The sequence below is a fragment of the Puma concolor genome, chromosome A2 (genome assembly GCF_028749965.1).
Source record: "Puma concolor isolate L17-30 chromosome A2, mPumCon1.1.hap2, whole genome shotgun sequence".
Classification (NCBI taxonomy): domain Eukaryota; kingdom Metazoa; phylum Chordata; class Mammalia; order Carnivora; family Felidae; genus Puma; species Puma concolor.
This window is the reverse complement of record NC_141668.1, coordinates 119,618,551-119,639,628: the sequence shown is the minus strand read 5'-3', so window position 1 is coordinate 119,639,628 and position 21,078 is coordinate 119,618,551. Positions and strand designations below refer to the sequence as shown.

The 21,078-nt window shown below is 42.9% G+C and overlaps 2 protein-coding genes across 6 annotated transcripts in view; both read left to right on the top strand.

Moving 5' to 3' along the window:
* IL17RE (interleukin 17 receptor E) overlaps positions 1-21,078 on the top strand; it is a 47,146-nt gene that overhangs the window by 17,244 nt on the left and 8,824 nt on the right. For 3 of the 5 annotated variants that reach the window (XM_086697485.1, XM_086697484.1, XM_086697483.1), the window contains exons 4-6: positions 19,272-19,443; positions 19,787-19,802; positions 20,375-20,497. In XM_086697485.1, the coding sequence (XP_086553611.1) occupies positions 19,272-19,443; positions 19,787-19,802; positions 20,375-20,497 (311 nt within the window). Of the gene's footprint in view, positions 1-17,917; positions 18,539-18,992; positions 19,045-19,250; positions 19,465-19,786; positions 19,803-20,374; positions 20,498-21,078 lie in introns of those variants that run through there. The other 2 variants (XM_086697486.1, XM_086697487.1) reach the window with 2 other exon arrangements.
* On the top strand, positions 10,497-13,303 carry JAGN1 (jagunal vesicle mediated transporter 1). Its single transcript, XM_025921899.2, has 2 exons — positions 10,497-10,736; positions 12,363-13,303. The coding sequence occupies exons 1-2, from the start codon at positions 10,648-10,650 to the stop codon at positions 12,823-12,825; spliced, it is 552 nt and encodes a 183-aa protein (XP_025777684.1). The 5' UTR covers positions 10,497-10,647; the 3' UTR covers positions 12,826-13,303.

Genomic DNA, 21,078 nt, shown 5'->3' with positions numbered 1-21,078 from the left:
AATAATAGTAGAGACTAAAGCTAGCTGAAATGTGTAGTGGTTAAGAGTATAAGGTCTTACCCTTGACCCAGCAATCCTACTCCTATATATATTCATTGTATCTCATTCAATCTTTATTTTATATATATAAAATAACCACACCCAACTAGCTAGTTTTATTGGAGGAGGGCACATGGAGTTAACAATGTGAAGACAGTTGGGACCTGAGGTTGGAAAGAACACCCTCCCCTCCCTATACATGGCTAAAGCCCCAAATAAAAAATAACCAACTATGGGAGAGCAGCTGAGTCAGCGACTGAGGGCTGGGAAGGGAACATCACGGAACCCGAGGGCAGCAGAAGAGATCATGCACGTGCTGGGAGGGCAACTAACATGAGTACAAGTCTTTGTGTCTTCCACATTGGTCCATATAAATATATAGAGAGAAGTTATTCACTTTCCCCTGCTCTCCTCTCTGTTCTGTGCTGCTTGCCACAGACACAACTCCTCTTTCCATATATATATATATATATATATATATGGAATATATATATTCAAGAGAAATGAAAATGTATGTCCACACCAAAACTTATACACGAGTGTTCATAGCATTGTTTATAATAGCCAAAAGGTAGAAACAACTCAAATGTTCATGAATTGGTGAATGGATTTTATCAATAAAAATATAAAATGTAAAAAATATAAAAATGTAGCATATCTGACAAACCATAAGAGACTCTTTTTTTTAATGTTTATTTGTTAAAAAAATTTTTTTAATGTTTATTTATTTTTGAGAGAGACAGAGACAAAATGCAAGTGGGTTAGGGGCAGAGAGAGAGGGAGACACAGAATCCGAAGCAGGCTGCAGGCTCTGAGCTGTCAGCACAGAGCCTGATGCGGGGCTAAAACCCACGAACCGTGAGGTGAGATCATGACCTGAGCCGGAGTCTGATGCTCAATCCACTGAGCCACCCAGGCGCCCCTAATGTTTATTTGTTTTTGAGAGAGACAGAGTATGAGTGGGGGGACGGGCAGAGAGAGAGAGGGAGACAGAGAATCCAAAGCAGGCTCCAAGCTGTCAGCGCAGAGTCTGACTGGGGGCTGGAACTCACGAACCATGAGATCATGACCTGAGCCAAAGTCAGACACTTAACCAACCAAACCACCCAAGTGCTCCATGAGAGACTCTTAACTATAGAAAACAAACTGAAGGTTGCTGGAGGGGAGGTGGGTGGAGGATGGACTAAATGGGTGATGGGCACAAAGGAGAGCCCTTGTTATGATGAGCGTTGGTGTTATGTTTAAGTGATGAATCACTAGATTCTGCTCCTGAAACCAATATTACACTATATGTTAACTAACTAGAATTTAAATAAAAACTTGAAACAAAACAAAATATGGCATATCCATAATGTAATATTATTTGTCAATAAAAATAATACATGCTACTACATGGATAAACTTTGAAAACATGCAAAGTGAAAGAAGCCAATCACAAAGACCACATACATATTTGCATGATTCCTGTTGTATGAAATGTCCAGAATAGACAAAATTATAAAGACAGAAAATAAATTAGTGGCTTCTTAGATCTGGGGAGGAAGGGGGATGGGGAATGATTCTAATGGAGAGTAGTGGAGTTTCTTTCAGGAGAGATAAAAGTGTTCTAGTCAATTAATCTAATTACCGTCCATTTAAAAAATTTTCTTGATGTTTATTTATTTTTGAGAGATACAGAGAGCAAGCAGGGGAGGGGCAGAGAGAGAGGGAGGCACAGAATCTGAAGCAGGCTCCAGGCTCTGAGCTGTCAGCACAGAGCCTGATGTGGGCCTCGAACTCATGAACCGTGAGGTCATGACCTGAGCCGAAGTCAGATGCTTAACCAACTGAGCTACCCAGGCACCCCTAGTCACTGTCTATTTTAATGAAAGTTGCACAAACTGAAAATGTACTAAAAACTATTGACTTGATCACTAGAGTGGGTGAATTGTGTGGTATGTGAATTATATCTCCATAAAGCTGCTTATTTGTTTGTTTGTTGCTACTTTTATAAGTGATTCATAAGACTTTTTAAAAAAAGAGTTCAGGTGTTCCTGGGTGGCACAGTAGGTTGAGTGACTCTTGCTTTTCGCTCAGGTCATGATCTCAGGGTAGTGGGATCGAGCCCCATGTCTCCACGTAGGGCTCTGCGCTGGGCATGGAGCTGCTTGGGATTCTCTCTCTCCCTTTCTCTCTCCTCTCCCCTTTAAGTTTATAAATAAATAAACTTACAAAATAAAATAAAATAAAATAAAAAATTAAATTAAAAAAGTGTTCACATTGTGTATCATCACCCAGAGTTTGTTAAAATTCAGATTGCTAGGCCCCATCCCAGAGTTTCCAACTCAGTATGACTGGGGTGGAGCCTAAGAAACTGCACTTCTAACAGATTCCCAGGTGATCTTGAGGGTGTGACTCCTCAGGAACCCCACTTTGAGAACTAGAGGTCTAGCATTAGCTGTGTGATGTAACTTTTCTAGGCTTCAGTTGGATCTGATAGATAGGAATTAAAGATAGCTCCTGGGGTGCCTGGGTGGCTCAGTCAGTTAAGCGACCTACTCTTGATCTGGGCTCAGATCATGATCTCATGGTTCATGAGTTTGAGCCCCTTGTCAGGCTCCTCAATGACATCATGGAGCCTGCTTGGGATTCTCTCTCTCCCTCTCTCTCTCTCTGCCCCTCCCCTTCTCACACGTATACTCACTCTCTCTCTCAAAATAAATTAAAAAACTTAAACTTAGTGCATCCTTCAGGCTCAATAAATCATTATTATTATTATTATTATTATTATTATTATTATTATCTAAATCCTTTCCTGGAGGAGCTCCCAGACAGCCATCAGTAATTCATTCGTTCATTTAGCAAATATTTATTAGGCACTTACTATGTGCCAGTCCTCCCAGGAGCTGAGAATGCAGCAGGGAAGAAGATAGTCTTGTCCCATGCTTCAAGGAGTGGACATTCCCAGGGTCAAGGGGCACTCAGACCATGTATGAATATGCAAAATAAACAGAAGAATTTCAGATAATGATGTTCAATAAAGTGGTATGATAACAAATGGCTGGCAAGTTACATTGGTCTCTGGGTTTAGGCAAAGCCTCAGAGGAGGTGAACTTCAAGCTAAATCCTACCACTAAGAACCAATCTGTTTGAAGTCCTGGTGGAACATTCGAGGCAAAGGAAACATCAGTGTAAAGGATTTGCAAAGGGAATGAGCAGGGTGAGGATACAGGAGCATGGGTCACTAAACTTTAAGGCAGTCCAAGAGTCGGGGTGCCTGGATGGGCTCACTAGGTTAAGCATCTGACTTCAGCTCAGGTCGTGATCTTTCTTTTTTTTAATAATTTATTTATTTTTTAATTTACATCCAAGTTAGTTAGAATACAGTGCAACAATGATTTCAGGAATAGATTCCTTAATTCCCCTTACCCATTTAGCCCATCTCCTCAACTACAACCCCTCCAGCAAACCTCTGTTTGCTCTCTGTATTTAAGAGTCTCTTATGTTTTGTCCCTCTCCCTGTTTTTATATTATTTTTGCTTTCTTCCCTATATTCATCTATTTTGTATCTTAAATTTCAGGTCATGATCTTATGTTTCATGAATTTGAGCCCCACATCGGGCTCACTGCCATCAGCATAGAGTCCACTTGAGATCCTCTGTCTCCCTCTTTCTGTAGCCCTCCCCACCACTATCTCTCTGCACTGCCCTCCACCCTGGCTCAAAAATAAATGTTAAAAAAAAAAAAAGACAGTCCAAGAGTCGGAAGAAAAGTACAAACAGTAGTTTGTACTGGGAAATGGATTGGGCCCCTCCTTTGGACATTCATACCTCAAACATTTATTGAATGTCTAACATGTGATTAGTTGTCCCATGGTAGGCCAATGGATGACTCAGAAGCAGTCTGGCCCTGATGAATCCCTGTGTATCATGGAAAGCAGACACAGATAAGAAAAAGATAACCACAGGGGCACCTGGGTGGCTTAGTCAGTTGAGCTTCCGACTTCGGCTCAGGCCATGATCTCATGGTTCACGAGTTCAAGCCCCACATTGGGTTCTGTGCTGACAGCTCAGAGCCTGGAGCTTGCTTCAGATTCTGTCTCTCCCTCTTTCTCTGCCCCTTCCCTGCTCACACTCTGACTCTCTCTTTCCCTCTCTCTCTCAAAAAATGAATAAATGTTAAAAAAAAATTTATAGAAAAAGATAGCCACAAGGTAAAGCCCAAGAGCATCTGCCTTAAGGTGGAGGATGGCTCCATGGACCTGATAATTCTTCACAGTGCTCAGGAGAAGAGGATGGTTTGGAGCCCATGGGCATTTATTTATTCAACAAGCATTTTCTTGAGCATTTATACTAAGCCAGGCACTATGGGCTGCTGGGGACACAGATGACTCAGTTCTTGTCCCTGTCTGGGGAGCTTACATTCCAGTGGGAGAGGCAAATATCTGAGCAGTTCTCAAACTCTGAAGTGCCTAGAAATCATTTGTGATGCCTTGGAGTGGAGAAGGACTGTACCTATGACTCAAAACTGAGAAGTCATTAAAGATTATGCATTCAACTACATTTAAAAAGTATTCTGCATGTTCAACTTGTCATACCTGAGCAGAGTCAAAAGACATAAAAAAAGAAAGCTATATCGCAACTAATATAGGCAAGATGCTGATCTCCTCTCTCTCTTTTTCTCTCCTTCCTCGTCTATCTATATATAAACTAAGACCAAAAACACGGTAGAAAAATGGGCAAAAGATATGAACGTAGTTTAGGGAAATGAAATACAAATGACCTTTAAACATACGAAAAGACATTTTAATCCCACGTATAGAATTAAAAAAAATAAATAAATAGAAATACAACACAAAAGTACTCAGAGATGCAATTCTTCACCCATCAGACTAGCAAATGTTGGCAAAGCTGTGGGGAAGCAAGGAGTCAGACAGATTAACACATTGTTGGTGAGAATGTAATTGGTCTAACCGCTATGGGAGGCAATATGGTCAGATCTATCAAAATTACAGTCACCATATATTCTTTGACCCAGTAATAACACTTCTGGGATTCCAGACTATAGATCTACTTGCCCATGAATGAAATGTGCATAAGGTTATTAACTGAAGCTGTTTGTAATAGAAAAATATTGGAAATGATACAAAAATCCTACAAGAGAGGCAGGTTAAATAAATTATCTTATATTCATATAATGGAATAACACTAGGAAGCTACAAAAAAAAATAAGTGAGAATGATCTGGGGAAAATCTCCCAGATCTATTGTTTTTTTTTAATTTGATCTATTGTTTTTTTTTTTTTAATTTTTGATGTTTATTTATCTTTGAAAGAGAGAGAGAGAGACAGAGTGCAAGCAGGGGAGGGGCAGAAAGAGAGGGAGACAGAATCTAAGCTGGCTCCAAGCTCTGAGCTGTCAGCACAGAACCCGATGTGAGGCTTGAACTCACTAATCACGAGATCATGACCTGAGCCGAAGTCGGTCACTTAACTGACTGAGCTACCCAGGCGCCTTCCAAGATATATTATTAAGTGAAAATAAAAGCCAAGGTCTTTCATAGTGTGTATAATACAGTGCCTCTGTATTTTAAAAAGGGTAAAATAAGAATATGACTTTACATTTGGTTGTATGTGCTTAAACTCTGGAAATACATACAGTAACTTTAAAATGAACACAAAATGTTTCCTTTGTTGGGTAGAGTCAGGTGGACTGGGTTGAGACCTGGGAAGATGTGGAGCAGAGTTGAGGGTAGGAGTTTTCACTGCTGTACATGTTTTAAAAATTGGAGAACTTCATTTTGATACAATTTGCTTTCTTTGTAATCTTATATATTTTATTTTGTGCATTTAAAAACTTCATTTTGGGGGCACCTGGGTGGCTCAGTTGGTTAACCGTTAAACGTCCTACTTCAGCTCAGGTCCTTATCTCACAGAGTTTGAGCTCCGCATCGGGCTCTGTGCTGATGTTTCAGAGCCTGGAGCCTGCTTCGGATTCTGTGCCTCCTTCTCTCTCTGCCCCTCCCCCAACTTGTGCTCTGTCTCTCAAAAATAAATAAATGTATAAAAAAATTTTTTTTAACTTCATTCTGAGTAGGGATCCCCAGGCTTCCAAGGAAGACTGCTGCACAAAAGCAGTCACAAATCACTGATCTAAATGATCATGGTTTTCAATCATTGCCCTTCCCTTCTGAACATTTGTATACTTTTTAAGTTTATTTATTTATTTTGAGAGAAAGAGAGAGAGAACCATTGTGTGTATGTGGGGCGGGCAGAGAGATAGGAGGACAGAGGATCTGAAGCAGACTCTGTGCTGACAACAGAGAGCCTGATGTGGATCTTGAACCCATGAACCATGAGATCATGACCTGAGCCAAAGTCGGATGCTTAACCAACTAAACCATCCAGGTTTTTGTATTTTAAAATACATTTGTATTTTTAAAATAACAGCTTTATTGAGATATAATTTCCATACCATAAAGTTTTCCCTTTTAACGTGTACAACTCGGGGTACCTGCGTGACTCAGTCAGTGGAGCATCCAACTTTGGCTCAGGTCATGATTTCTGATTTATGAGTTCAAGCCCCACAGCGGGCTTGCTGCTGTCAGCGCACAGCCCGCTTCAGATCCTCTGTCCCCCCCCCCGCTCCTCCCCCACTTGCACTATTTCAAAAATAAATATTTTTTAAAAAGATGTACAATTCAAAGGTTTTTAGTATATTCACAAAGTTGTCCAATGATCATTACTACATAATTCTAGAATATTGTTTGTGTTTATTAAGTTTTGAGAGACAGAGCACACACGAGCAGGGAAAGGACAGACAGGGAAACAGAGGATCTGATGTGGGCTCTGTGCTGACAGCAGAGAAACCAATGCAGGGCTCACACCCCTATGATTCTAGAATATTTTTATCACTCTCAAAAAGAAACTGCATACCTATTACAATTACTTCCTGTTTCCTTCTGTTAAGCACTACTTTACTTTTGGTCTTATGGCTTTGCCAATTCTGGATATTTCATATAAATGGGATCATACAATATGAGGTCTTTTATGACTAGCGTTTCACTGAGCATAATATTTTCAAGGTTCACCCATGTAGTAGAATGTATCCTTCTTCGCTGCCAAATAATATTCCATTTATGAACACACTACATTTTTATCCATTCATCAGTTGTTGAACATAGGGTTGTTTCCACTTTTTGACTACTGTTAAGTAATGCTGCTATGAACATTTGTGTGCAAATTTTTGTGTGGATGTATGTTCTCACTTCTCATGGGTATATATCTGGAAATGGAATTGCTGGGCCATACAGTAACTCTATGTTTAATTTTTTGAGGTACTGCCAAACTATTTTTCCAAAGTAGCTGTACCATTTTACATTCCTACTAGCAATATTTGAGGGTTCCAGTTCCTCCACATCCATGGCAACACTTGCTATTGTCTGTCTTTTTTTAGCCATCTTAGTGGGTGTGAAGTGGTATTTGATAGAGGTTTGGAAATGCATTTCCCTAATGACTAGTGGTGCCAACCATCTTTTCATGTGCTCATTGTGCATAAATTTATTTATATTGTTTGATTTCTAGACCACATAAATGCATTATCTAGTCAACATTTCACATTAAAAATAAAGAATCACAGGCCCAACTCTGAAGAATGATTTATTTGGGTAAAGGTAAGACCCAGAAATACATGTTTTTAATAAGAATCCCAGGTGATTCTATCACAGATTGTCCTAGACCAGGCTTAACAGACACTGCAACATACTGGGCAAGAACCATGGGAACTGATGTGGGAGCAGGTGATTTTTGCTGGAGTAATGAGATAGATTCTAAAGGGTCAGCAGGATTTCCATAGGGCAAGAAAAGACATTCTAGAGAGTATAGGGAGAGGGGACAGATACAGGCATAATTTACCTCATTGTGCTTTACTTTATTGTGCTTAGCTTTACTGAAATTTGCAGATATTGCATTTTTCATAAATTGAAGTTTTGTGGCAACCCTGTGTTGAGCAACTCTATCAGCACCATTTTTCCAGCATCATTTGTTCACTTCATGTCTCTGGGTCACATTTTGTTAATTTTCACAATATTTCAAACTTTTTCATTATTATTATATTTGTTATGGTGATCTGTGATCAGTGATCTTTGATGTTACTATTATAATTGCTTGGGTGCACCATGAACCATGCCTATATAAGAAAGAGAACTTCACCGACAAGTGTGTGCGTTGTGACTGCTACACCAATTGGCCATTTCTCTCCCCATCTCCTTCCCTCTCCTCAGGCCTACCTATTTCCTAAGACATAGGAAGATTGAAATTTGACCAATAAATAATCCTACAGTGGCCTCTGAGTGTTCAGGTGAAAGGAAGAATCACAAGTCTCTTACTTTAAATCAAAAGCGAAAAATGATTCAGCTTAGTGAGGAAGGCATGTTGAAAGTCAAGGTAAGCTGAAAGCTAGGCTTCTTGCACCAAACAGCCAAATTGTGAATGCAAAGGAAAAGTTCTTGGAGGAAAGTAAAAGTGCTACTCCAGTGAACACACGAATGATAAGAAAGTGAAACAGGCTTATTACTGATATAAAGTTTTAGTAGTCTAGATAAAAGATCAAACCAGCCACAACATTTCCTTAAGCCAAAGCCTAACTGAGAGCAAGGCCCTAATTCTCTTCAATTCTATGAAGGCTAAGACAGGTGTGGAAGCTTCAGAAGAAAAGTGTGAAGCTAGCAGAGGTTGATTCATGAGGCTTAAGGAATCTCTGTAACATAAAAGTGCAAGGTAAAGCAGCAGGTAGAAGCTGCAGCAAGTTATCCAAAGATCTAGTTGAGATAATTAATTAAGGTGGTTATGCTAAGCAACAGATTTTCAATGTAGATGAAACAGCTTTCTATTAGAAGAAGATGCCATCTAGGACTTTTATAGCTGGAGAGAAGTCAATGCCTGGCATCAAAGCTTCAAAGGACAGGCTGCGTCTCTTGTTAGGGGCTAATGCAGGTGGTGACTTTAAGTTGAAGTCAGTGCTCACTTACCATCCCAAAAGTTCCAGGACCCTTAAAAATTATACTGAATCTATTGACTGTGCTCTATAAATGGAACAACAAATCCTGGATGATAACATGGATGTTTGTAATGTGCTTTACTGAGTATTTTAAGCTGGTTGAGACTACTGCTCAGAAAAAAAATTCCTTTCAAAATATTACTACTCAGGGTGCCTGGGTTGATCAGTTGGTTGGATTTCTGATTCTTGGTTTCAGCTTAGGTCATAGGGATCAAGCCCTATGTCAAGCTCTGTTCTGTTAGTGAGAGACTGCTTGGGGTTCTCTCTCTCCTCCCCCCCCCCCCATGCTCACTCTCTCTCAAAATAGACATTTTTTTCTAAATGTTACTGCTCATTGACAATGCTCATCCAAGAACTCTGCTAGAGATGTATAAGGAGATAAATGTTTTCATGCCTGTTTCATCCATTCTGCAGCCCTTGGATTGAGTGGTCGTTTCAACTTTCAAGTCTTACTATTTAAGAAACACAATTTTCTGGAGCATCTGGGTGGCTCAGCCTGTTAAGCATGCAACTTTGGCACAGGTCATGATGTCATGGTTTGTGAGATGGAGCCCTGCATCTGGCTCTCTGCTGTCAAGACAGAGCCTGCTTTAGATCCTCCCCCTTTCTCTGCCCCTCCCCCGCTCATGCTGTCTCCAAAATAAACATTAAAAAAACAGGGGCGCCTGGGTGGCGCAGTCGGTTAAGCGTCCGACTTCAGCCAGGTCACGATCTCGCGGTCCGTGAGTTCGAGCCCCACGTTGGGCTCTGGGCTGATGGCTCAGAGCCTGGAGCCTGTTTCCGATTCTGTGTCTCCCTCTCTCTCTGCCCCTCCCCCGTTCATGCTCTGTCTCTCTCTGTCCCAAAAATAAATAAACGTTGGAAAAAAAAAAAAGACACGATTTTCTTTTTCTTTCATAGCCTTCACATTTTAAAAAATACAATCTAGTTATCTTATATCCTTAAATTTAATCTATCATCTCTTCATGATTAGATTCAGATTAAGTATTTTTGCCAGAAAGATCACAGAAGTGATGCTGTGTTCTCAATGTAACAGGATGTCAGTTTGTCTTATTACTGTTCAAGTTAACTTTACTTGGTTAAGGGGTACACCCCAGGTTTTTCCACTATAAAGTTACCATTTTCTCTTTGCAATGATTAAGTAATCCATGTGTCAATGATGTGTGCTTTTGGGACAGTTTCATAACCTTTTTAAAGTATCATTTCCCCATCTGTGAAGTGGAGACATTGCTGTCTTAAACTCATATTAGAGTTTAAAAGGTGAACGTGTTTGATAATCTAGAAGATACGGTGCAGAAAGATGGCAAAAAGATGCCTTCCGTGCCGCTTAACTGCTTCCGCACTCCAAAAGGGCAGAGTCAGGATGGGGCCTGGTCCAGAGAGCGTGCGCGTGCGCGAGGACGTGACCACAGAGTCGGTCCTCCTGAGACAGAGAGGCCGGAAGTTGTCTCCACAGAACCGCGCGGCTGTTAGGGTGGCGAGTGGAGGCTGTGGTAACCGGGTGTTTAGGGTTCTTGTCCCGGTAGTTGCGGCGAGGGTCGGTGTAAGGGGCTCCGGGATTTGGGGCGGGGATAATGGCATCTCGGGCAGGCCCGCGAGCGGCCGGTACCGACGGCAGCGACTTTCAGCACCGGGAGCGCGTCGCCATGCACTACCAGATGAGGTATGAAAGTGAGGTTGGAAGCACGGAGCCCTTCTCTCTAGCCGGAACCCGTAGGGCTTGGGAAGAGACGCCGGCCGGCCTCGGGGTCTTACTTCCACCCCCCATCCCGCCAGTGCGCACCTGCCAAGTCCCCTCCTCGCATGTTGGCCTAGGGCCTGCCCCCAATTTCGGGAAGCCCCACTGCTGCCATAAACGCCACCCCGTGATCTTCCCTTTGCCTTGGGAGGGTCCAGTCCCTACCCTCTAGGCTCCTGAGTCTTCCGACGCTGGCTCCTGTGACCTCGGAAACCCAATTTTTAATTGAACTTCAGTTTCCTTATCTGTGAAAGGAAAAGTAATCTATTTAGGTTTTGGTGAAGAATTTAGTGAGCTAGTAATTCGTGTAGAGAGTCTGTCCAATACATGGTAGCTGTTCTTTTTCGGGCCGTTTTGGGGACTGTGAACCATAGAGTCCACCGTTTACTTGCCTAGAATGAATTTTATGAACATTCCCCTGTAAGGGGTATTTTTACATTCGTTTATTCAACAAATCTTTATTGAGTTTCTACCCATCAGGCATTGTGCTAGGCACTGAGGATACAGTAATAAGCAAAAACAGATATGGTCTTTGTATGCATGTTATACCTTCAATAAAAAAGTTTCTTTTAAAAAAGATAAAATTGGTCCCTGCCTTCATGGAGCACGAAGTCTACAGGTGACTGATTTTTTTACCCCTACCTTTCCACATTTTCTATCATTTTGTATAATGAATACTTTTAAAATAAAAACCTGGAAAAATTGATTTTCTTTCCTTAAATCCATCAAACTCTCCCAGAATGTTTTTTCACATCCTTCCAGAGTTTTGAAGAATGACAAGCTTTTTGGACTTTACTTTCATTGTTAATCCTTGGACCCTGACCAAGAGATATCACAACCCGAACCAGTGTTTTGATGACTGTTCAGAGCAGAAACTGCCCTCAGGGGTGTGAAGAGGACACATTTAGGACCTGAGGGAATTAGAAGAATAAGAGAAATATGTGTGCTTCCTTTGGATATAAAATCTACTCTAGCTGGGGAAATAATGAGCAGCCTGAGTTGATTTCCTCACTGCCAGTATCTCCTTCTTCTAGGCTATATTCCTGTGGTGCAGTCAAAATCATCTCTCTAAATACACAGCTCTGAGTTACTCTTTTGCCTTTTATGTGACTCATAGTCTTTGCAACTTCATATCCTGCTACTCCCCTTCCCACTGCAAAGTATTCCTGCTGCACCACCTGCTTTCCTGGAACACAGTGCTAATGTCTTTTTGCCTGCATGTTATTACCTCTTAATGGTATGTACAGCTCCACCCACCCTTCAGAGCTCAAATATCACTCTCCTCCAGCGCCCCTTCTCAGACATCCCATCCTAAGCTGAACTGATTACTCCTTCCTGTGATCTCATATATCTTGCAATATATATTTACTAGACCTCTTCCACTTCATTTTCCTATTATTTTTTCTTTTGTTCCTTTTCCCCAAGCCTCCAGGCAGGGGCTGTATCTTATTCATGTTTGTATCCCAGTGTTCTGTTATAGTTGCCTGGCATATAGTTGGTGGTCAGAAAATTTTGAATGAAAGGTGCTTCTTCCTCTGCTCTACCCCACAGTGTGACCCTCAAGTATGAAATCAAGAAGCTGATCTACGTGCATCTGGTCATATGGCTGCTGCTGGTTGCCAAGATGAGTGTGGGACACCTGAGGCTATTGTCGCATGACCAGGTGGCCATGCCCTATCAGTGGGAATATCCGTATTTGCTGAGCATTGTGCCCTCTCTCTTGGGCCTCTTCTCCTTCCCTCGAAACAACATTAGCTACCTGGTGCTCTCCATGATCAGCATGGGGCTCTTTTCCATAGCTCCTCTCATTTATGGCAGCATGGAGATGTTCCCTGCTGCACAGCAGCTCTACCGCCATGGAAAGGCTTACCGCTTCCTCTTTGGTTTTTCTGCCGTCTCTGTCATGTACCTGGTGTTGGTGCTGGCAGTCCAAGTGCATGCCTGGCAGTTATACTACAGCAAGAAGCTCCTAGACTCTTGGTTCACCAGCACACAGGAGAAGAAGCGTAAATGAAGCCTGCCTGATGGACTGCTCTGTGGGGTAGAAGCCTGGGCCTCCCACTGAGTGGAGTGAGAAGTAGAGGAGCTGCTCTGAAATCTTTGGTGATTTTGGCAGCCGTGATGCTGGCAGCTAGTGCAAACGCAGTCCACGTTCTGGAAAGCCCCTCCTGTTGCCATCAGCTAAGGTGGCAAAACTATATTTAACTTATTCCTGGTTGGCTGGAACTGGGTGATCAACAACTGTAGAACAAACTTGTTGAAGTTGAAGCCCTTCTGGGGTTTTCTTTAAGACCGAGCCTCATCCTTGCCTCTTGGTCATTCTCTCCACTTTCATCAATTACCCCTTAGCCACCAAGACTGAAGGAGATAGGGAATAAATCAAATTCTACTTCAATCTATAGGTTGTGGGGCAGGAATCATTTGCGAGGCTCCCCCTGCAGGCTGTGGCATTTTAATGAAAAGAACTTCAATAAAGTTAGAACTGCCTTGTCCACCCTGTGCCTTGTGTTGGGATTTGACAGAGTGTGAAAGGTATGTTGCTTGAGTGGCCTTAGGCCCTAGGAGGTAGGTAGTTTCCTGAGAAACCTGGAAGTAGCCATAGAGAAGTGAAGTGGGCATAGGGAACATAAGTCATAGTAGCAGCCCTGCAACTGATTACCAGAAACTACCATGGGCCGTACATTTAATCTCTCCACCTGTAAAATGGTCCAGTCTCATTTATCCTGCTTGGGTTATGGGTTCTTTTGGTTGGATATTCATGTGTATCATTCACTGTTAACAGATCGTCAGTTATGTGTCTAATAATATATTATGGCATCCAAAAGATTTTTAAAGTATCCCTGCATGTAAGGGAGCTTGCAATCTGGGTGAAGCATGATATACATGTGAAACAACTAATGAGCACGGGATCTGATGGCATGGAACAGATAAGTTAAAAATGGAAATGGGGAAGAGACTTGTGAACTAAAGGCTCTTTTCACACCTAAAAGTCTGACATACAGTAAATATTTATTGCAGGAAAGATGTGTGTCCCTTTGTTCTTGTCCACTTGACTTTATTATCGTCTCTGGATGATGTTCAGGTCTCTAATGGCAGATCTCTGCCCTCTCCAGAGTTCTAGTCATCTTTTTAACTCATTCTTTTATTCCATAAATATTAGGTATACACTCTCTCACTCTTAGATACTGGTAATACTTCTGCAAAAGCTTTTTCTCTACATGTTCTGATTGTCGTCTCAAACTCAGTGTGTACCAAACTTAGCTCCTTGTCTTCTACCTCATACCCACACCTCTTCCTGCATCCCTGTGGTGCAAGCGAGTACGCCAAGAGCACAGCTCTAGATCATCATCAAGTCTACATTGTGCCATTATTTTTTGAACAATCAAAATACTTCCATCTCTTGACATTCCCAAGATGTGATTCCAGTGTACCAGTCTTGCATTATCTCCCAATACTCTCATGCAGTCTTTCTCAGTCAGTACAACCTCATGAGTCCTCATACTGCTTTCATGTTTTCCCAGTTTGCTTAAATATGTCCCCTTTATACCTTCATATGCCTTTATTGCCTATCCTTCAAGATTCAGTTTATATGGTAATTCTGGAGCCTTCTGGTTGCTTCAATTTGAGGAGTAAAGAGTTCTTTCTTTGAATCCACATGGCATTTTTATTTTACCTCTTATTGACAGAATTACTTGTTTACATGTCTTTTCCTCACCCCTTGCTCAGTACCTGACACATAGTGTGTACTCTGTTGAATGAAGTAACTTGATCTACTGTAGAGTGAAGTCAGGATGTATTGCATAGAGGAAAAAATTAGACTGCGGCAGGAGTAGAATTTGGAGAGTGAAGGAAGGCAGATGGAAATGTGTGGGTAATGGAATTATGTGCATCAGGCACAAATAGCTTATTTTCAAAGAATTGGGATGCAAATAAAAACTTTTAAGTGAAAACTTTCAAAAATAAATAATGTTAAAATTTTCTCTGATTATTGGAATGAAATTTTATAGTCTTAGAGTGCTTTTGAAGACCTATTATGGAATGGCTGTGAATGGGGGAAAAAGCCATTTGGTTTATTTTTGTTTTCTGCTTGTTGGGTTATTGGGAATCTGCTTTTCCAGTCATTTTTTTTTCCTGCCTCAAGGTTGTAGCATTCCCCAAAGCAAACAAGATCCCCTTTGAAAGAGATCTTGAGTTGGGGCGCCTGGGTGGCGCAGTCGGTTAAGCGTCCAACTTCAGCCAGGTCACGATCTCGCGGTCCGTGAGTTCGAGCCCCGCGTCGGGCTCTGGGCTGATGGCTCGGAGCCTGGAGCCTGTTTCCGATTCTGTGTCTCCCTCTCTCTCTGCCCCTCCCCCGTTCGTGCTCTGTCTCTCTCTGTCCCAAAAATAAAAAAATAAACGTTGAAAGAGATCTTGAGTTAATGGGAAGAACACTATATTGGATGGTGGAAGATGGGTTCAAGTACCAGCACACCTAGTCCTATGGCTAGGATCAACACTGCATATTTCACAGGATTGTTTTGAAGACAAATGAAGTATTATGAAGATGTTTTGTGAACTGTGTAACAGTATATAAATGTAAGGAATGGTAATTCCCTAATGTTTGCACATCTAGAATATAGGCGTTGGAGGGACCCTTAGAGAGCATCTGGTCCATGAGAAAGGCAGTGTGGTGTAGTGGAGTGAACAGTTTCTGATATTAGATTGACTTAGGTTGGAATTCTACCTTTTGCCTTGAGCAAGATACTTGAGTCTCTGATTTTGATCTGACACGTGGGAATCATAGTAGCTACCGGGATTGTGAGGATTAAATAAAATACATAGCAGGTGTTTAATAAACATCCAGATCCCTTTCCTTGAAGAGCATTGTTAACTTCCCTTTCTCACACTGGGGGTCCCTACCTCCTCTGTTAGGCATAATTTCTTGCCTTGGAATTCTAGAGGTTGATCCCTTCTGGAACAGCAGAAATGAGGAAGGGACACTTGTCCACTCTTGGTTTACATTTTCTAATGGGTTGGCCCCTCTTGTCCAAGGTGTCCTAACAGTAGTAGGCACAGTTGCCCCAACAGACTTTAAGAATCAGCCATTACAGAAAGAGCCTGGAGGTGTTGCTGCATGGTCTGACCAGAGTCCATATAAGAGTAAGGCTCAAGAAAAACAGCTGTCCACAGCCCCCACAGTGTACTCTGTCTCTGAGCATGTTCATGGGCCTGCCAAGACTTCCTCAGCTGCTGGCTTGGTCCCCAAGTAAAGGTTATTAGAGCATGAAGTCTGGGGTCCGCTCCTTCAGACACAAACCACAGATTTGGCAGGCTCAGCCATCTTGCAAGAGGACAGGGCCTCTGTGCTACAGTTGGCTTTTACTCTAGTTGGCTACCTCTTATTTCCAGCCAGTTACTCCTGTGTTGACACTTGCCAAACAATCTCTGCTCATCTGGAAGTCTGACCACTAATTCACTGTCATAAGACCTGTTCTTTCCAAATCCTTCCTTCACATTGTTAACCCTACTAACTACATCACATTGCTAAATCTAGTATTTCCATGGACCGTAGGGCCCAGAAACCCTCTGACTTCCCACATATCTCCCCAAGCAGTGTGTTCTGGCAGAAAGAGCCAGAAAGATAGGGTGGTGAATCCCAGCTCTCCATTTTTGTATTTGGGCAAATTACGTAATCTTCCTAGTGTTTTCCAGTCGGTAAAATGGTTTAATAAGACTGACCTCAAGGCTTGTAGTACTCATAAAATGAGATATGGCCCAGAGCCTGATAGTAAGAGTTTAGCAAATCTTGAACTGATTCCCTACTCTTTCCCAGGATGTGTTGGAACTCACCTTCTGTGCTTTTTACTTTAAATCATTTTTGGAACAGACTCTTCAGTCAATAGGCAAACTAGCAGACAATAAATAAAACACACCTTCTTTTCTCTCTTCTATCTTTCTTACTCATCTTTATTCTTTTTCCTTTTCTAGGTGCTTGTGTTCTTCCCTTTCTATTCTTTTTTTCCTTTTTATGTGTGAATGTGGGTCCTTTTTGTTTCTTTTCTGCTTCTCCTACCATACTTCAGCCAGGGTCAGGGAGAAATTAAGGAAATATTTTCACTGTGACAGAGCAGAAGATATAAGAGGTTAAGAAAGAAAAGTATTCTAGAATAGAACCAAGTCTCTTACTTTATGCCCTTAGCGTTGGAAATTGCATTAGTTATGTAGATCTAAACCACTTTGGTTTCGGTAAAAATTGAGGGGGAAAACTACTTAACCTATCCTTAGTATGGCCAGACCACATTTTTCTTCCTTCATATCTTAACTAATCGGATTTTTAAATTTATTTTTGTTTAAATATTATTTTGTTGTTTATTTTTGAGAGGGTGCAAGTGGGGGAGGGGCAGAGAGAGAGGGAGACAGAATCTGAAGCAAGCTCCAGGCTCCGAGATGTCAGCACAGAGCCCAACAAGGGACTCAAATTCTTGAACTGTGAGATCATGACCTGAGCCGAAGTTGGATGCTTAACCCACTGAGCCACCCAGGTGCCCCTTAACTAATCTGTTTTTTCAGTGATGGGCTCCAAGGCCAAAAAACAGATCCTTGCCATGCAAACTCTTTTAGGTTCCCAGGAGCAGAGGGAGATGAGGCAGTGGGAAGAAAGACTACAGGATGGTAGAAAATGAGATGAACTGTGGGAGGCTGGCAGAATTGGAGCTCCCTGGGCTATAAACCTTGACCTTGACAAAATCACTCTTCTTTCTGTTTCCTTTTTATGAAGTGTTCTCTCTCTCTCTTTTTTTAATTCTTTTTAGTGTTTATTTATTTTTGAGAGAGAGAGAGACAGAGTGTGACCAGGGGAGGGACAGAGAGAGAGGGAGACACAGAATCGGAAACAGGCTCCAGGCGCTGAGCTGTCAGCACAGAGCCTGACGCAGGGCTTGAACCCACAAACTGCGAGATCATGACCTGAGCCGAAGTCGGGCGCTTAACCAACTGAGCCACCCAGGTGCCCCTGAAATGTTCTCTTTTTATGAAATGAAAAGAATAATTCTCACTTACCTCTCTCATGAAGTGATTAGGAGGATCAAATATGAAAGTGCTTGTGAAATGTGAAGCAGATAAATGCTACTTAAATGTATCATTTATATTTATTCAACTACAAAACCCTATTTCTCTTTTTCTTTAAGTTTATTCATTTTTGAGAGAGAGAGAGAGAGAAAAAAAAACAGGGGAGGGACAGAGAGAAAGGGAAAGAGAGAATCCCAAGCAGGCTCTGCACTCAAAGTGGGCTGGAACACAGGGCTGTGGACACAGGGCTGGAACTCACAAAGGCGAGACTATGACCTGAGCCAAAATCAAGAGTCAACTGACTGAGCTACCCAGGAACGCCCAAAGCACGTATTTCTTGACATCCACTGCTGTGCATTGGAGAACTTAACTATTGGAAAGGGTCCTTATCTTCTGAGGAACTCAAAAGTTAGAGGGTATTTTTAGGATAATGAGTACAATGGGTCTTCAGACTGTGGACCTGAAGACTTAGAATTGGCCTAAAGAAGGTTATAGTCAGGCTACAATCTCAAGATGACTTAACCCTGTAGGTGTGCCCCAAACTTGCTTTCTATGTGTGTCACCAAAATGAGGACTAAAGCAGTTCAAATGCTCCATGAGCAGGAGGAAGCTGTGGGATGATAGGGAGGGTCCCCACAAAGCCTGGAGCCTCGTCAGCATCAGAAACCACAGAAAACCAGGTCAGTGCGTGGGGCCTGCTCCCTCAGCTCCAGGGCTCAGCTATGAGTTCTGGGGCTTCCTGAACAGACAGTACTGATTAGAGGATCCTTGAAGCTGGAGGTCCCTTTGGCTTGGAGCCCTTTGCCCAGAAGAGCTGGGTGGAGAGAGGAAGCTAGTCTATAGTCCTGAGGGTCACCCAGGTAGGGAGCAGGAGGAGTATGGGAGCATGTGCGATTTATATGCATCCTGTAATGACTTTTTGTTGTTCTGTTCAACTCTAAGTGGTGCCTTCGTCACCATTGTCTCCAGGCCCCATTGCAGAACAGTGCTTAAAAGCTCTATTGATTCTCTAAGTGAGGGGATGTAGCATGTCTCCAAGGAAGCTCCCAAGTCCAAGAGCGGTAGTGGGCGGGTGTTGCGGCAGTAGGAGGGGTTAAGAAATAGGTACAGCCCTCCATCCTCCTAACCCTGTGCTGGCCTCTTTCCTGTTATTTCTCTGCCAGAGCAGGAGCCCCTTGCCCTCCAGGTGGGGGCAGTAGGATTTGGGGTGGGGGGGGGGGGGGTGGGGGGGGGTGGCGCGAGCAAGTGTCCCTCCGGCCCTCCGCTAGGGGAAGGAATGTGGCCTGGCTGGCTGGTTAGGATCTAGGATCGAGGAGGAGCTTTGGGGCAGGGCGGGGCAGTGGCAGGCTGAGGCGAGGGCTCCTGCTCCCTGAACTCTCTGCTACTGAACAGCAAGTCCCTGCCATCCTTCAGGCTGTGCAGCCATGTTCTGGGGGCTCTGACCCCACGGAAGTCCATGGGGAGCCCCAGACTGGCAGCCCTGCTCCTGCCTCTCCTGCTGCTCATTGGCCTCTCTGCCTCCTCTGGGATTGGCTGCCCCTATCTTCTGCACTGGAGCACCCACTGTCTGCTGGCCTCCCACATGGTAAGATACCCCCACTGCCCAGTGGGGACAGCTGCCTGCCACAGGCTGGTAAAGGTCCCCACTCTTCGGCCTGTCCTCTTCTGCCTTCCAAGTCCCTGTGCCCTGGTGACAGCCCCAGTGTGTCGTTTATATGGTCTCAAAGGGGTAGCCAAGGTTCTGGTGTGCTGAGGGCCTGGGCAGGGTTGAGCTAGAAAGAAAAGAGCTAGAGTGGATGGGCTATTAGCTTATGGACCTTAGAATTAGGTGATTTGAACCAAAGACCTCAGGGAGAATGCCCCCCATGGGAATCTCTACTAATAATTCTTCTCTCTTTTCTTACCCTTACTGGGCCCTGTGCCTTCAGGAAGACGCACTCACTGGTGAGTCTCATTCCCTGCCCCGATTCTCTTCTTTGTCCCTTTTGTTCCAGATCCCTAATGAGCTAGTCATTTTTGTTCCCAAATTGGGAAGTAGCATAACAAGGAAAAATCACGGGGTTTAGAATCAAGACAAGCCTGGATTTGCATTGCAGTTCAACCACATACTCCACATGTGGCTGCAAGCAGTGCCCTTAGTCCCTCTGACTCTCCATTTCTGAGGGGTAGAGCAGTGCGGTAGAAATGATGGTACCATGAAAACTGTTGCCCCTGGGCTGAGGGGAGGATTAAATGAGAGACAGAGGATAATCTCTCTCCCTTAACTGATCCCTCATTCCTGTCGGAGATACAACACTCCTTCATATCTTATGGTACATTCTGGTTTACAAATCATTTTCCCACATATTATCTTACTTGATCTTGACAACAGTCCTACTTTATGAATGAGGAAGCTGAGGCTTAGAGAGATCCGTCACTTGCTCAAAGCCACACATCTCAGTCTCAAGTGCAACTTGTCTGAGGCAAGAGGGACCTTCTTGGACCCTATCATTTGATTTTCTTATCATCCTTCCCAGGAGGGTCTGCTCATATTCCTTGCCATACCCAGTTGGCCCTTCCTGTGTCTCTAAAGTCCTGGTGTGCTCAGCTCTGGCTCCCCGCCTGCTATTTGCACCTGCATCTGATGTCAAATCCTTCAGGTATGAGAAATAGCCCTTTGGGCCCTTCTCAGTGGAGATGGGAATTAGGAGCATTGGCGGGGAGCGGGGGGCGGGGTGCGGCAGGCTGAGGAAAGTGGGACTTATCATCCTAGAACAGATGTCTGTCCTATTGTCAACCTCAACAGAGACAGGTCATCCTAAAATAGCATAGCATGACTGATATTCATGGGTTCACTTTTATCATTTTGTGAAGGTGTTTCTCCTTTCCACTGGTACCAATTCTTGGCATTAAAATGTTTTAGTTCTGTGAGTTTCCTATTATTACCTTCTATTCACAAAGTAAGATCTTTCTTAATTCAAGTCTGTATTTTAATTGCCTAGCTTAGTGCCTGGCACATACTAAATGCCCAGACACTGTTTAACAATTGGCAGTTTCTAATTTTTCACTGCTGTAAATAATGCTACAGTGGACATCTTTGCATATATATAGCTTTTTCTCTACCTAAGGAATTAATCCTTTTTTGACTATATCATAATTTTTAGGACTAAAGAAGCTTGATATCATTACCCTCCATGATCTCAAATGACTTCCTGCCTAACATCAGGCCACACTTCCAGGT

Bases quoted from the DNA above. Each gene is read 5' to 3' on its own strand.
- JAGN1 (XM_025921899.2), top strand. From the start codon at position 10,648: ATGGCATCTCGGGCAGGCCCGCGAGCGGCCGGTACCGACGGCAGCGAC. The intron at 10,737-12,362 runs GTATGAAAGTGA...TCTACCCCACAG, and splicing joins GCCATGCACTACCAGATGAG to TGTGACCCTCAAGTATGAAA.